This window comes from Aulostomus chinensis, chromosome 2, assembly GCF_037954235.1.
Source record: "Aulostomus chinensis isolate RoL2024-O1b breed Wild chromosome 2, RoL_Achi_v1.0, whole genome shotgun sequence".
NCBI classification, from domain to species: domain Eukaryota; kingdom Metazoa; phylum Chordata; class Actinopteri; order Syngnathiformes; family Aulostomidae; genus Aulostomus; species Aulostomus chinensis.
In genome coordinates, this window is record NC_141321.1 from 11,342,650 (window position 1) to 11,358,084 (window position 15,435).

Here is a 15,435-nt window from a genome sequence, read left to right on the forward strand (position 1 = left end):
ACATGCGAGGGACTGTCATGCTACCGCCAGTTAGCGGTGTGAATCTTCACTGGGGTCACGGATCCTTCACTTATCACCTGTCTCTGATGTGATTACACAGTAGGATGCATCTCGATGCGTCGAATCCCCATTTAAACATGACTTAATACAAGCAGATGAATGTGAATTCTCTTTATTCTGAAAGTGTTTTACTTTACTGTTTTTTTTAGTTCTTCCTCTCTCACTAAAAACTGCTCACCCTTGCTCTCAGAACCTTCATTGAGTGAACCTGTCACCTTCTACTGATTATGTACTCTGGGCTGCATGCTTTTCTCAAGCGGTTCTCACCTTGAATCAGTCCATGTAGAAACAAGAACAAACATCAATTCCTTAGCAACAGAATGTGCTTACAAATGTCAAGGTTTGACTGAAAAACAACTCGAGTTTACAGCGCCTGCAATCAATTCTGCCAGCCCTCGCTAATGAAACCTGCTGTTACTGTTACATCCCAGTCCGTCGTGACAGAAGTCCAGGAATCATACGCAGCGGCTGCTGACCTGCTCTACTCACTGACTCCATTATCCCGCTCCATCTCAGACCAGCTGAGTGGCTTCTTTCTCTCAGAGCTGGACGGCAAAGCTGACAGCGCCGCTTGGCTTATGCTAGCTCCTCAGGTGGAAAACGGCTAACGTTAACTAGTGTGGTGAATTTTAAACTCATTGGGTATCTTCCCCAGTGAAGGCTTCCCACCTGCAATGCTAAATATGCCCACATGCCTTTGAAATCTTTGGCTGCTTGAATTGCATGCTGCCACTGCTATGCAACTTTAGCCCAGCATGGGGCTGTGCAGCTACAGTACAGTTAAATGCATTATTCCTCTCAGATGTAACTGAGACGTGACAACTTTATTGTCACACTGAGGCTGGAAAATCAACACAGAGGCTGGATAGTGATCTGTCACTCCACCGACATAGGATCTTTGAAATGAGAACTTTCCTCACCACTACCACCAGATAATGTGGTGCTTAAAAGGTCAAGGTCCTCTCGTGTTTTTCTGTGAGATCAGGTTGTCCCATTTCATATTTGGAGCTGCGGACAATTTGTAACACTATCTCTCCTGTGGCTGTTTGAAATTTAGGAAATGCTCCTAAAAGGTTCAGGACAGTTTCTGTAACCTACTTTGAATAAGGTGGACAACGTCTGATGAGGTTTAGCTACTGGCTCATATATGCAGCTGGTGTGTGTGATGGTAACGGCCTTTACTAATCAGGTGAGTGCATGCATGAGAGTGCAGCTAACAAAGTACCTTTCTTTGATAGGGAAAAGGACTTTATTGAATACGGTGAAGCACAATTTGTTATTCACGTGCTTTGCCTCATGAGTCATCCACACAGCTCCAGTAACTGTGGTGTGATGACTGAAGATGACAGTTGTTAGTGCTGAGAGGATTCATCTACTTATCCTCATAAAAGACAAGGTGAATTATATATATAAATATATATATATATATATATATATATATATATATATATATATATATAAGACTTACGTTGACTTCCACATTGCTCTCTCTCTCTCTCACACGAGAGCAGAAACATAGAACATGTTCATTCTTGAGCTTTAAAAGCACTTGCACGAGTGTGATGTTGCTGGAGGCTGCAGGGATTGTGCATGTGTGTTTTTTTCCTGGTGTTTTTCCACTGGGTCTGTTTATTATGTCTTGTTCACTATGTGTATTTTGCTGTTGTGATTGGTTCAGCTGGTGCTGTACATATGTTGTTTTGTTTATGAAATGTGGAGGCACTTATATGCAAAAGCATTAGAACCCAGGGCAAACTTACCTGTGTGGAAAATAAAGTATATCATATATTTTATCATTGATGGAATTCTATCTATCTGTACAGAGCCAAGCCATGATGGCAAAAATAAAAAGTGACAAATCATTCAACCCCTGCGAGAGCACGGCGGCGGCGGCATAGCGTTCGCATGCCTCTGATCACCAAAATGTTTTCAGGTCATCCTTGAGTCCCAGTGGGTGTTTGAGCTTCTGTACATTTAAAGACATTTCTCCAAGGTGTTAATAAGATATCATGTTCACTTGCTGTGACACTGACCTTCAACCTCCAAATCTTTTTAATTCATCCTTGAGTCCTAGTGGACATTTGAGCCAAATAGAATGAAATAGAGTGCCTTTATTGTCATTGTATGGTCAGATACAATGAAACTGGGGTATAAACATCGATGAATAAGTTAAAAAATACAGTACCAATTAAAAGAAATATTATACAAGGTAGAGAAAATACTATACAACAAGAAATGTAGATAAATAATTTAATCTGAAGGAATTCCCTGGAAGCTTTCCAGAGACGTAACGCTGAGAGTGATGAGATGGACGAGAACGACACACACCGTTGTGAATGTTAGACGTTAGGGTAAAGATAAGAAGCCCTGACACAACTCCGTCCTCTCTTTCTTCCCAACAGAAATCTGTGAATCATTCATGGTGATGTCTGGTTCTGCTTACATCATCACGCGCCATGATCCTTTTGTGGTTAAAAAAAAAAAAAAAATCTGAGAGAGCACTGTATTTATGATTCAAGGTAAGAGCCCAGAGCTAATTTGACAAAACGTTATGAAAGCTGCAAATTACCTGAAAGCATTTTGAGACAAATCAATGGGTCCATTATGAGGCACAGACCTCGAGCCTGCCTCCCTCTGAACCAGAGCTCACTGCTCTGCACCTCACCGGCTCATTCACTGCTTTTGCTGGGTAATGAAGCATGATGAGTAATAGCTTCTTAATAATTCCCACAACATAATACCGCGGGCTAAATATGTTACAATCACTCAGGGCTTTAACTAATGATTTTCTCAGAAACTAACAGATCCCCAAAAAGCTCCCAGCTTTTGTTCTTACAGCAGCTCACCTTGATCACAGTTAAAGGGAGAGATAAGTGAGGAGCTTCGAGTCTAGATGGAACGGTAATCACACAAATGTGTAGCATTTTAATTGAAATATGAAGGTCAGATATTCCTAGTCCTGCAGTGATGCAGACGTTCAACAAGAAAACTCAAGTGATGGTAGAACAAAGTGAAAGTGCCGATTTCTTTGGTCTAGACTCCAGGACAGAGGTGCTACGTTGATCAGTGGGGGTTTCAAAGATGGCCGCGTATGGCTCCCGAAGCTCAAGATGGCCTGTGACAAATGTCACACAGCGTCCTTCGTTTAGGATGATCATCTCACAGCGTGACTGCTGCCATGACCATCTTCAACCAACCAACTAACTAAATGCAGTATATTTACGCTCCGATCAGTACGATCACATGGCCACGCTAACAGCAACAGGACTTAGCTCCAGCTCTCCTTGCATGATTAGCATCCAAATTTGGCCTCTCTTCCCTGCCACGGCCCGGATGGTGTCTGTGTTTTTCTGTTCTATTCTATCCATGTCTATGAACGCCACAATTGCAGGGGCTCTTGTCCTTCTTAGCGAAGCAGCTGAACACACCCTGATGACGCTGCGTGTTGACTTGCCTACTTGCCGTACACGCGTCTTACTGATTATTAGAACGGCGTCACACAGTTTGGCTTGCAGTAAATACGAGTGTAAAAATCTCCCAGTCCCTAGGAGGCTATGATAAAAGACTCATTTGGTTTTACATCATCTGTCTGTCTGATATTCTGGAGGATCACACAAAAACTACCAGATCCATGTTCCTGAGAGCAGGAGGAGTCGTCCACTGAGCCACTGTAAATGAGTCTGAATGTGTCTTTCTCCTGTTATATTTGAGGAGAACAAAAAGTCACTTGTCATTGAAAGATTTGATTTTTATGCATTTCTTTGTGTGATGCAGAGTTAATGCAGTGTTGTTATAATCATCCAGACATTCCTCTACGTGTGATAATATTTCTGTTCGAGAGAGACTACCAGGTGGAAGCCATGATGGAGCAGCATAACTCAAGATGGAAAGTGTCTAGCTTGTAAAGGCTAAAATCAACCTTTTACAAACACTGTTGGGATCATTTTGGAGTTTTAGAGCAGGTACATGGTGCACTGAGTCTGCATATGAAACCCTTTCACAGACTGACCGAGTCTCATCGACGAGCCATCCGGGTGATCCAGAGGATGCGCTACTTTGTGGCTAAAAGAAATTTCCAGGTCAGTATGGCACTGTAAGTGTTGGAAAACACACCCACAAACATGAAGCTGACATTGACAAACCCATTTGTGTTCTTGTAAAACCAAATTACACCCATTTTTCTATAATTATAGAATCTATATCTGTCTTGTCACCATCTTATTATGATGTTGAATTAATTTACAATTAAATAAATACATTGGCACGGTGGTGCAGTGGTCAGCACTGTCGCCTCACAACAAGAAGGTTCCAGGTTCCAGTCCCGGCTCCATCACAGGATCTTTCTGTGTGAGTCTGCATGTTCTCCCTGTTCCTGCGTGGGTTCTCTCTGGTACTCCAGCTTCCTCCCACAGTCCAAAGACATCAAGAGGGGACGAGGCTGATTGATACTCTAAACTGACCGTAGGTGTGACTGTGAGTGTGAATGGTTGTCTGTCTCGATGTGTTGGTCCTGTGATGGACTGGTGACCTGTCCAGGGTGAACCCCGCCTCTCACCTGAAAGCTGCTGAGATAGGCTCCAGCCCCCCATGTCTCATGTTATACAGCATCTAGACTTCTCCCCTGGAGGTAAACACCCAGGTTCTGGGATGTGAGGCTGTTCAGAAAGGATGTGTTTATGTTCCCTCCTTGTGACAACACCTCAGTGATGTCCCAGTTCCTTCAGGTTTTCAACTCAACTTTACCAGGACTGTAGACCTGGAAGTGGTCAAAATTAACCCGCAGTTCCCCTACGAGCCCACATACATCCTCACAGCCTGTCTTGCCCTGAAGATGCACATCTGCTTCGCTGCTCCTGCTCTTCTCTCTGGAGAGGAACTAAAACCAGATACCTCCAAGTTACATGCTGCCAGTGGAAAGAAGCAGGAGAAACCTACCCTCTGCTACGGTGGTGTAGCAGCTCACGTGCACAATTGGCATGTTTACATGCTGATCTGCTCTGTACCCAGCAGCAAACTTTGCACACACCCCTTCATCCTGTCTGAGACACCCTGCGGGGCCAATGTGAGGTTACGGGTGTCTGCCCAGACGTCCAGCAGAACCATAAATGAGCCAAATGGGACTGAACCATTGGCAGCGTAGGGAGACTGTTGGTCACCAGGCTTCAATCTGCTCAGTCAGCTTAGTGACCTTCAACAGATGCATTAAGTGAGAACAAAGTTGATGTTTGGCATTGAGGCTGTGGCGTCCCCAGTGCTGCTTCCACGCACCAATCTCAGCACCTATAATCAACTACAAACAAAAAATGTTGGAAAAAAGAAGAAGATGGGCATATGACATATCTCTCTCTGTACAAGATCCAACGGAAGCAGCATTTTTCGGAAGCAGAGTGGAAATGCAAACTAAAGGAAAATCTCCCGTTGTAAACAGTGTGACCAGCACATTTTTTCAAATATTAATGAACCCAGATGCTGGCGCAAACCTTTCACAGCACGTCGCAACATGAAAGAGTGTCTGAATACATGATAAGTAGGGAGAGCACAGAAACAGCGGGTGGAGACAGAGCCGGCTCCAGTAATGACCGATGGCCCGAGCTCTCTCTCCCCGCTCCAAAAAGCAGCAACATGTGAAACGGGGAAGAGACTCATGAGGTTTCTGAGTACAACATTCAGCTGAAAATGAACATCACCAAAGAGGAAATATGGTGTCCTTCTGAAACATGCAAAAGAGAAAAATTACAATGGGGTTTTGCTAGTTATGTTTCTTCACTGACACTGTGTCAAAAGTTACCTGCAGCCGGAGAGGTTCTAACTTGAACTTTTATTTTTTGAGTTTTTTGTGTTTTTTTTTTTAAATAGCAAGCTCGTAAGCCTTATGACGTTCGGGATGTGATTGAGCAGTACTCCCAGGGTCACCTCAACCTCATGGTGCGGATCAAGGAGCTGCAGAGGAGGTAAACTCTTAGGTAGATTCACTGATGAATGCATGAATGAAGGCTGCTGATGTCCGTGTGCAAGAAAAATCTCATTAAAGTGAAAGGAGAAAGTGCGTAAAAACCTTGTTGTCTGACTGGAGGCTCTCGCTGTGTCTCCTAGATTGGACCAGTCTTTAGGGAAGATAACCTTGTTCCAGACGGGCACAGGTAATGATTACTTCACTGCTTTTTGAAAAAAAAATCAGGCGCTCAGGTGGTGCAGTGGTCTATTTCCTACCAACACGCTGGTCACCACTTCGGTTCCCCTTATTACCTGTGGCTTGGTTTGGTGTCCGTACACACACAAGTGACCCCGTCTGTAAGTGAGAGGACAGATGAGGGTGTGTCTCCTGGTTGCTGCACTAGCGCCGCCTGTGGTGGGTCAGGGAGCCTGGTCAGGGTGGGCTGGGGGAACAGCAGACCCTCGACTGGCCTGGGGTTTTGGCTTAGTGCGGTGAACAGCTGATATAAAACTGGGGAGAAGAACTGAGATCACGCTGAGACTAGAGATGTTGAGAAAATAATAATCCATCCTTCTAAAAATCAATGAAACAAATTATTATCCTCATCCTCATGTTTCATTGTCTTTTTTTGAAGACCGAAGCAAAGATAAGGGTACCAACTCTATCGGATCCAGACTCAACAGGATGGAGGACAAGGTGGGATTTCTACTTTCGTCCGACTGCTACGGTGGTTCACCCTGAGGACAGTAGGAAGTGCAGGAGCTTATCTCATCAAGAAAAATGATAACGATGCTTACTTTGATATGAAACACGACATATCAGTTGCACTGTTGTTGTCAAGTCTAATATAAAATTGTAACAGTGTGACCTCCGCAGTGAGGAACATCAAATATCAATCATTTCTCTCTCTCTAAACAAAGATAAGCAAAACCCTGAGTGTGAATTCCATCTCTGCCATGTTATCGTTCTCTTCTTCATGTGTTGCCCTCAAATACAAGCTTGATTGTGATGGTTAAGATTTTATAACTTTAAACCATTAAGTCTGCACCGTGCAGCAATAGAAGAAATTTATAATAGTTCTGTTCACCCGTGTTTGAACCCGTGGTTTTAGTCTACCTTATTTGTTTTGAGTGCGGAAAATTGGTCGTGATTCCAAATCTGGGTCACTATATCATTTTGAAGTCTTTCTTTTCATGAATATTTCATTCAATTCTCATAGATAACACATATGGACCAGATGTTGAGTCGCATCGCAGATTCCCTGGTTTTTCTGCTCGACCAGAGGGACGTCAGTGGGGGCGACAGCGGGGGGAGGCTGAGACCACAACTGGGACGCACCTCCAATGTCCTCCCCAGCCAGGACAGCCTCCCCAGCTACGAGCAGCTGTCCTCGTCGCCCTCATCCTTCTCATCCAACGCCGCCAGCACCGCAGCCTGCCCCAGCAGCGACGCTCCCAACCCCTCCGCCAGTCAGGAAGACAGCTGCTGAGGACTGAAACTGTCTGTCGATCAAACATTTATAGGCCAGCGTGATATTTATGTGAAATATTTCACGAAGTTGTTATTGATATTTCACTACTGATCTGGTTTGATCATTTGTGTGTGTGTAAATTGCTTCTGAGAATAAATCTCTTGTCAGGTTCAGATTTTAAAATGACGATTAGTTTTTTTCTTTCAGGTTTATTTAAAAGACATCGAAACTGTGATTAAATGTTACATTTTTCTTAAGTAACATTGAATTCAATTGAATAACTCTTAAATTGAGAACTCATAGAAATGCTGTTGTAATTTTGTTTCACTTTGATATAAATGTTTAGAAATATTCAACAATAAAAGATTGATTGTTATCAAATCTCTGTGTGATGCAAAATAAAGGAAAAACCTTTTTATCACAGAAAAGAGTGGATGTTGAGAGAGTGAACTGTTTCCTCTCAGTATGACAGAAAGATACTTGAGGGTCTGTGGTACATGAACCCCCAGGAGTACCCACAGTCCTCTAGAAAAATACACCATAGATCTATCTCACTGTACACCTCCAAAGGCACTAAGTACTAATACATGTAGAGTACTTGAGAGAACAGCTGGAACAGCTGAGGCCATCAGTCCAACACCTGCGGGATCCCCTGCAGTTCGCCTACCAGCCCCGCCTTGGAGTAGAGGACGCCATCATCTTCATGCTCAACCATGTCTACGCTCACCTGGACAAACTGGAGACCACTGTGAGGGTCATGTTCTTTGACTTCTCCAGTGCTTTTGACACCATCAGACCGGTGCTGCTGGGTGAGAAGCTGACAGGCACACAGGTGGAGGCTCCTCTGGTGTCCTGGATCGTTGACTACCTGACTGGAAGACCACAGTTTGTACGCTTACAACACTGTGTGTCAGACAGAGTGGTGAGCAACACTGGGGCTCCACAGGGGACAGTCCTGTCTCCCTTCCTCTTCACCCTCTACACCACTGACTTCAACTCCACTGATTCCTGCCACCTTCAGAAATTCTCTGACGATTCTGCAGTAGTTGGATGCATCAGGAAGGGTGATGAGACTGAATGCAGGACTGTGCTGGAGAACTTTGTCACATGGTGTGAGAAGAACCATCTCTTGCTCAATGTGACAAAGACAAAGGAACTGATTGTGGACCCCAGAAGGACAAAGACACCAGTGACCCCTGTTTCCATCCAGGGGGTCAGTGGACATTGTTGAGGACTACAAGTACCTGGGGGTGTACTTGGACAACAAACTGGACTTTTCTAAGAACTCTGAAGCTGTCTACAAGAAGGGCCTCAGCCGTCTCTACTTCCTCAGGAGGCTGAGGTCCTTTAACATCTGCAGGACCATGCTGAGGATGTTCTATGAGTCTGTGGTGGCCAGTGCCATCCAAGGTTATAATAGTTTTGGATTTTTCATTATAGTTTAGTTTTATTTAGTTTTTAATTTTTTTTCCTCTAATTTAGTTAGTTTTCATTAGTTTATAGAGCGAGTTTGTTAGTTTTTGTTAGTTTTAGTTTTTTTCTAAATGGTTAGTTTTCATTAGTTTAGTTTTTATTAGTTTTAGTAGTAGTTTTAGTTTTTTCATACTTGGGGTTATTTGTCAGGTGCAGGATTAAAAAAGATCAGACTAAGTATTGTGCAATAAAACCCAACAAAAGATACCATTTTAAAGAATGTATTCTTTATAAGATGCTGTTAATCCTCTCTTGCTCCAACCATCCACACACAGGGTCAGCCTCCTGGCGTCCATTATGATCCCTTTCAATTTGTGCTTTGCCTTTTCCAACTTAGCTCCAATTAGGTTATTCACACGTGCAGCACCGGGTGATTTGAATTTTGGCTCGAGTGAAAAGCAAAACTTTTTGAAGGCAATCGAGTCACACAGCCTTGTTGACATAGCAGTCTCAATAAACATATTTACGAGTGCATCTTCCCGCTTGTAGTGTTCATGTGTGTTAACTAACCAGCAGCTACTTGGTGGTTGGTGAAAGCAGTCCATTATGGTTGTCTCCTCCTTCCCGGTGCTACTTGGCCGCGATGTTGCTTCTCTTTCAGTGCAGCTACTCATTCAGGCCATTTTATCAAGGTACTCACAATTAGCTTTCTTGTGCGCGCTTCTCAAATGGACCTTCAGATTCGTGGGGTTTTTTCCCTCAAGAAGTATTCCACATATTTTATCACCTGTTTCCAAGACAATGCACTTGCTTTTGTCTTTCTCGCTGTCATATTGGAAAAAATCCCATATAGGGCTTTGCCGCTTTCGCCCACATTTTGTCGCCATTTTTCCAGGTAAAGTGGCGGAGTGGCAATGAGAAGCCGACTCTAAACGAGAAGTGACGAGAAGTGACGGGCCGTGGCGGGCCGTGAGGTGCCGTATGGCGCCACCAGCTCACGTAAAATCGCTCGAGCGAAAATAAATCGATTTCATACCAACCCGAAATTGGCAAAGACGAGAACGAAGGGAATTTTATCTTTAATTTCAGTACGTTTTAGTTAGTAGTGTGAACACACAAAATAGTATCAGTGAGTTATCGTTTTTTTCTTTTAATTATATGTTTTATTTATTTCAGTTAACGACAATGTTTTTTCAATTCTAGTTTTCGTTATTTCGTTCGTTTTCGTTTACGATAATAACCTTGGTGCCATCCTGTTTGCTGTTGGGTGCTGGGGCAGCAGACTGAAGGTAGCAGATGCCAACAGACTAAACAAATATTGCAGGACATTGTAGGAGTAAAGCTGGACTCTCTGACGGTGGTGACAGAGAGGAGGATGTTGTCTAAACTCCACACAATCTTGGACAGCATCCACCACCCCCTCCATAAAGTCCTGGTCAAACACGGGAGCACATTCAGTGCTAGACTCATCCCACCTAAATGCACCACAGAGCGCCACAGGAAGTCATTCTTACCTGTGGCCATCAAACTCTTTAACTCCTCCCTCTGAGTGATACACACTTTCTTCAGTGTCTATAACTCCATTCAACTCTGCAATAATGGACAAATTGATCAAATCATAACCCAAATCAGAAACACGATAATAACATGTCATTACTAAGCTGTGCAATATTGTTAAACTTATCTTATTTCTTATTTCTTAAAGTCTGCACTTTATTAATTATTGTAATTTGTAATTCCTTATTTTTATAGTACTTTCAAGAGCAAGTTTAAAACTGTAACAACAGAATTTCCCCCCGGGGATTAATAAAGTATTCTGATTCTGATTCTGATTGCTCCATTTTATTCCAGAAGTTGTTGAGGTTGCCCCCTGCTGGCTAGGAGAAACATGGCAGGTTTATGGTTCCCCCCATTGGCTTGTTGTGCTTTCACCAGAGGATGATTGACAGCTTTTTAACCGTTGTTGTTTCCGGGCAAATTATTCTGCTGACATGACTTAGCTCTACACTTGCTCGTTGCTGGATGTCGTCTTCAGCCAAAACCTCTCGTTAAGGTGTGGCACAAAATTTTTGCTTGATAACTTTTTTCCCAAACTTCTTTCCACAAAGTTTGTCTTTAAATAGACATGAGCATGGATCCAGTGCCCAGCCTGCTCTGGCGCAGCTCAGGCTGGGCACTGGATCACAAGCACTCCAGCATGGACCTGTCCCTCAAGCTGCCTGTACACAAAGAGGAGGACCCGCCCCTATTGCTGCTGTGCAAATGACGAGGACCCCGGTTACCTGATTGGCCGAGAGCCTCTACAGTCCCCAGCTTACTAATATCCCAAAAACAGTGATGCACAATGCATTATTTGAAAAGAAAATACCTTTATAAAAAAAAAACAACAGCAAAAACACATTCACTTCACCTCTGAAACCTTGTGCATCCACTTTTGAAGATATTCCTGGTCTAAGGGAGTTCCTGCTCCCTGTCTCCGTCATCTGTCAGACCCCTTGTCTGAAGGACCTCCCTCTAATCCCTAAACTTGCTTCATTCTCTCTTTTGGCCACCAGCTGCTACGATTACAGTTGTTTTTTTGTTTTGTTTTTATTGGTTGATAGGTGAATATTTGCACTCAGTTATTTCCCCCCTCGGTCACCAAAGTGATCTGTCACTTCAGTTTGACTGACAGCATTCAAGTGACAATTTTCCTAAGAATCAGATGTCACCAGTGTCAGCAGTAGAATCCTCTTTGTCACGGGGGGGGGGGGGCATATATATCCTCACTGACTTATAGAAGTGAGCAAAAGCATGGCTAATACCACGCTCTTTAGACAGGTGACCTTTGGGCAGCAGATGGTGACCTTTTCCCCGCTGGCCATCCATGGGGTGTCCAGGCATTCCTTCACACAAGTGTCCATGTGGAGAAAAGGCCCAAGTGACCATCTGCCTCTGGTGTCCACAACAATGGACTCCACCCTCCCAAAGTGTGCTGAGTGTGGCTGGCCTTTGTGCTGACCCAGGAGGGGACGGGGGTGTGGAGGTACGAAGACTTCGTAATTAGTGTGCTCGGGGCTACTGGGACAGGAAATCAGTAGTCACAAACAGTCATAAACCGTTAAACAGTGACGAGGATCCTCCCAGAGAAACAACACAAACTAGCCTCTCTGTCCGCTTGTTACAAGTAACAGTAAAAATTAATGCATCGCAATTCATGAAATACAACTTTACAGGAATCACCTCCAGCAAGGAGGTAAAGTGTGATGCTCTTTGTTTTTTTTTTTAGCAGGATTACATCACACTGAGCTTGGCTGAGTTCGCCTTGGCGTTGTTACGAGGTATTCTCAGTAGCTTTCTGACATAATAGAATAGACCCATCTAATTTCAGTGCATGTATAACTGTCATAGCGCATGAAAATACATATTAAGATTCTGAATGTGCCAGAAATGTTGGTTGTAGATTCTGGCTAATTTTGACTGTTGGGTGGACAAACGTCCACGTGTGGAACATGAAGCTACACTCACACATTCATGCATGCGGGACAATATCAACTGTATTCACTGCTGTTTGTAGTCTACACCTTTAGGAGAATGTAATGGTGGTAGTGGGTGGTGAACTGGGAACCCTGGGGACCATTTGAACCCCTGGGACGCTTTGATTATTGATCTTTATTTAAATCCATTTCCAACAGTTTTTACATTGCAAAAAAAAAAACAAAAAAAACAAAACCGTCATATTAAGAGAGTTGAGATGTAAATGTCATGTTTTCCCTGTCTTTTATGTAAGTATGAACGCACTCCGCTTGTAACTGAGGCATACAAGTAAATGTGGGCCGGACAGAGAATAAACATTAGTTGAAAAGGTTTGGGCACATGTCAATGATAATGGATGCTTTGACTATGAAAAGGGTTCCAGTGAAAGGAGGGAAGTTGAGGGAAGACCTGGGGGGTCGCGCAGCTCCAAAGCCTGATTTGCAGGTGAAATAGACGGCACACTCTGCTTTGTGGCCATTGTCCTGCGCTGCGGCCAGATGGCCTCTAGAAATCCTTTAGAGCTGAAAACTCAACACTGTGGGAGTGCCTGCGCCTCTCTGGGACTTGGCCTTTCTAATGGACTCATTTGGCAGCTACAGCTCTTACTAAGGGATATAATTTTAAGCATGACAGCACAGTCTCTTATGATTGTGATTATGAAACATCTCATAATACAAGCCATAAAATGCAATTACTTAAAACCCATTTTGCTTCCCTGATTGCCAACTTTAATTGATTTTTTTTTTCAGTAGACTTTAGCTGGATAGTTATTCGTAATCTGTTGTTGCTCTATAGTAAGCAGAAAATTTGAAGATGTGCTCTTTTCATGAGTCTTATTAGAAACGGAATCATTTGGAAGCCTGTTCTCATTAAAGTAGAGCCGCAGAGCTCCGGGGTGAGTTGTTCGAAGCAATCGCAATGACACAACTGTGTTCAGGTGGAGTTTCAATGGCGCATGAATACTTAGAACGAAGAGAAAGACAGTTGCAGCGTTGAAGGCCGAGCTAATGTGCGCTCTGCCTGCACAGGGTTACAAACCTCTGCTTTCTGCATAAAAATTTTAAAGAAACAGGAATATAGCCAGAGAGATGTTATTATGTTAAGGTATTTATGACAAACCTGGACTATTTGCTCGGGAATCCGTACAATTTCACGAGGCCCTGCTTGCAGATTGATGTTATTTTCATAATTGGCTCAAGATCGAGGGGACAGACATTCACATAACTGAAGGAATGGGAAATGAAAACATTGTTTTTGATTTACATAATGTAATTTAGGTGTCCCTCTCCACCACGTCAAGCCTTTTAATTCTGTTGTACATTTCATGCAAAAATATGCATGGAAATAATCTGTATGATACATCATATTATCAAGCCAAGTGTCTCATGCCAACTCCCATCTGAATATACATAATGAAAAGCTTGAATAAGCAGAAGACTGAATAAAGATTGTAGCGTGGCCCCGCTCCTACACCTCCCCATCAAATACTGCACTTAGGATCTCTCAGGAATCCAGCGTTTGGTGTAACTTTTAAGTTCAATGTTAACATAAAGTATAATTCCTCATCTGAAATTCCTAATATGGTCAGTTAAAACACACATTCGTGCCTCCAGGTTTTCTCTGCTACACAGTGAGCCTCCTGAAGGTCGAGCGAGGGCGGAACCTTCCTACCGTCACTCAAATACATTGTCAGCAAGAAAGAGAAGGTCATTCTCAGTTCTGTTGACTCCGTTATTTATGAATGTGTTTTGGGTCTTTGTTCAGAAGCCTACTGAAGGTGCTGAATGTTCTCAAGGCACCGACGTCATGTTGGTACCTTCAAGGAAAAACCAAGGGGAATCGCTTGAGCCGGACCGTCGTTATTCATTATTACTAGTTATATATCGCTAGTGCTGGAAACAAAAGTTAATTTTTAGACTTTACAGAACATTTTACAAGCAGAATTTTCCTCACAAATCACTCAATCAAGAGTAGAATTAATGTCATTGTCAAAACAGTTTATTAAAACTTCTGGAAGTGTCAACCGATCTGCATCTCAATTCATTTTCAACAGAATAGTGCTTTCCTACACAGAAGCAGCTCAGTTTTCAATGCAATGAATCAAACAACTGGCAATGAGAAACAAAGAAAACCACAGTGATGAAATAAATCACATTAAATAAAAATGTCCATAAATAGAATAAATAACTCAACATGTCAGAAATTCAACCCAGCGACAGATAACTGAATGGGTGATTCAATAAAATAAAATAAAATAAATCTATTTGGTGCACCAAACAGACGGAGGTCAAGTCCTTGGAGGTGAGTGTGCGGGTATTTAAAGAGTCTACATTCAGGGGCAGGTTCATCTTATCGTTTTGCACAGAGCTGCTTCGCTGGAACTTGCGGGAAAAGAAGTCATGGCGCGTTTGGTGTCTGACGTCCTTCTCCTCTTTACAAAGAAATCTGCCAAAAAAAAAAGAAATAGGAAGTAGAAGTTAATCAGTGAGCTTTTTTTTTAATCCCCAATGAGTCGTGAACAAACTTTGTGGATGCGTTGCTCTGGTCCCACCTGTGATTCTCGCGGTAGTTCGGGGCTTCTCTGCGGACTTGGGCTGCGTCCTCTTCCGCCGGACGGGCGTTACTTCAGCCGGACTCTTGTGCGTGTTGGAGACGCTGGAGCAGTTCTCCTGATCGGTGGCGCAGCTTTCCTCACAGCTGCCCAGCCGGTCTTCACCCTCGGTCTCTGACTGTGCGGACTCCCGGTAGACAGCCGCGGCGCAGTCCGCGGGGATTTCCTCCCACTGAAAGCAGCCGGGGAGTGGCGTCTCGGTCTGGAAGTTGAAATTCCAGCGGCTGCTGTCCTGCTGAGCGATCTCCCGCAGCTTCTGCTTAAAGTCTCGACGCAGCTGATCGTGGTCCACCGGGCCAAAAAGACTCCTGCAGACCGACTCTCTGCGCCTGGTGACGGGGTTCATCTTTGCGGTTTCTGGGGAAGTTTTAGAGGGGAAGCGTGTCTCCTTCAGCACTGCTCATCGCGCAGCGGCGGAGAAATTTAAAG

At 43.6% G+C, this 15,435-nt stretch overlaps 2 protein-coding genes across 2 annotated transcripts in view; one reads left to right on the top strand and one right to left on the bottom strand.

Annotated features, from left to right (window-relative positions):
* Window positions 1-7,771, top strand: part of kcnq1.1 (potassium voltage-gated channel, KQT-like subfamily, member 1.1) — a 46,984-nt gene extending 39,213 nt beyond the window's left edge. Inside the window, exons 13-17 of the mRNA XM_086179238.1 lie at window positions 4,064-4,139; window positions 5,917-6,011; window positions 6,154-6,200; window positions 6,630-6,691; window positions 7,215-7,771. Of these exons, the coding sequence (XP_086035364.1) occupies window positions 4,064-4,139; window positions 5,917-6,011; window positions 6,154-6,200; window positions 6,630-6,691; window positions 7,215-7,484 (550 nt within the window). The 3' untranslated portion in view covers window positions 7,485-7,771. The remainder of the gene's footprint in view (window positions 1-4,063; window positions 4,140-5,916; window positions 6,012-6,153; window positions 6,201-6,629; window positions 6,692-7,214) is intronic.
* A 6,637-nt stretch (window positions 7,772-14,408) lies between these two features.
* LOC147269063 (uncharacterized) lies at window positions 14,409-15,402 on the bottom strand. Its single transcript, XM_086193734.1, has 2 exons — window positions 14,947-15,402; window positions 14,409-14,840 (listed from the first exon to the last, which is right to left on the bottom strand). The coding sequence occupies exons 1-2, from the start codon at window positions 15,350-15,352 to the stop codon at window positions 14,740-14,742; spliced, it is 507 nt and encodes a 168-aa protein (XP_086049860.1). The 5' UTR covers window positions 15,353-15,402; the 3' UTR covers window positions 14,409-14,739.
* Window positions 15,403-15,435: the final 33 nt, after the last annotated feature.

Bases quoted from the DNA above. Each gene is read 5' to 3' on its own strand.
- LOC147269063 (XM_086193734.1), bottom strand. From the start codon at position 15,352: ATGAACCCCGTCACCAGGCGCAGAGAGTCGGTCTGCAGGAGTCTTTTT. The intron at 14,841-14,946 runs GTGGGACCAGAG...TTTTTTTGGCAG, and splicing joins AACTACCGCGAGAATCACAG to ATTTCTTTGTAAAGAGGAGA.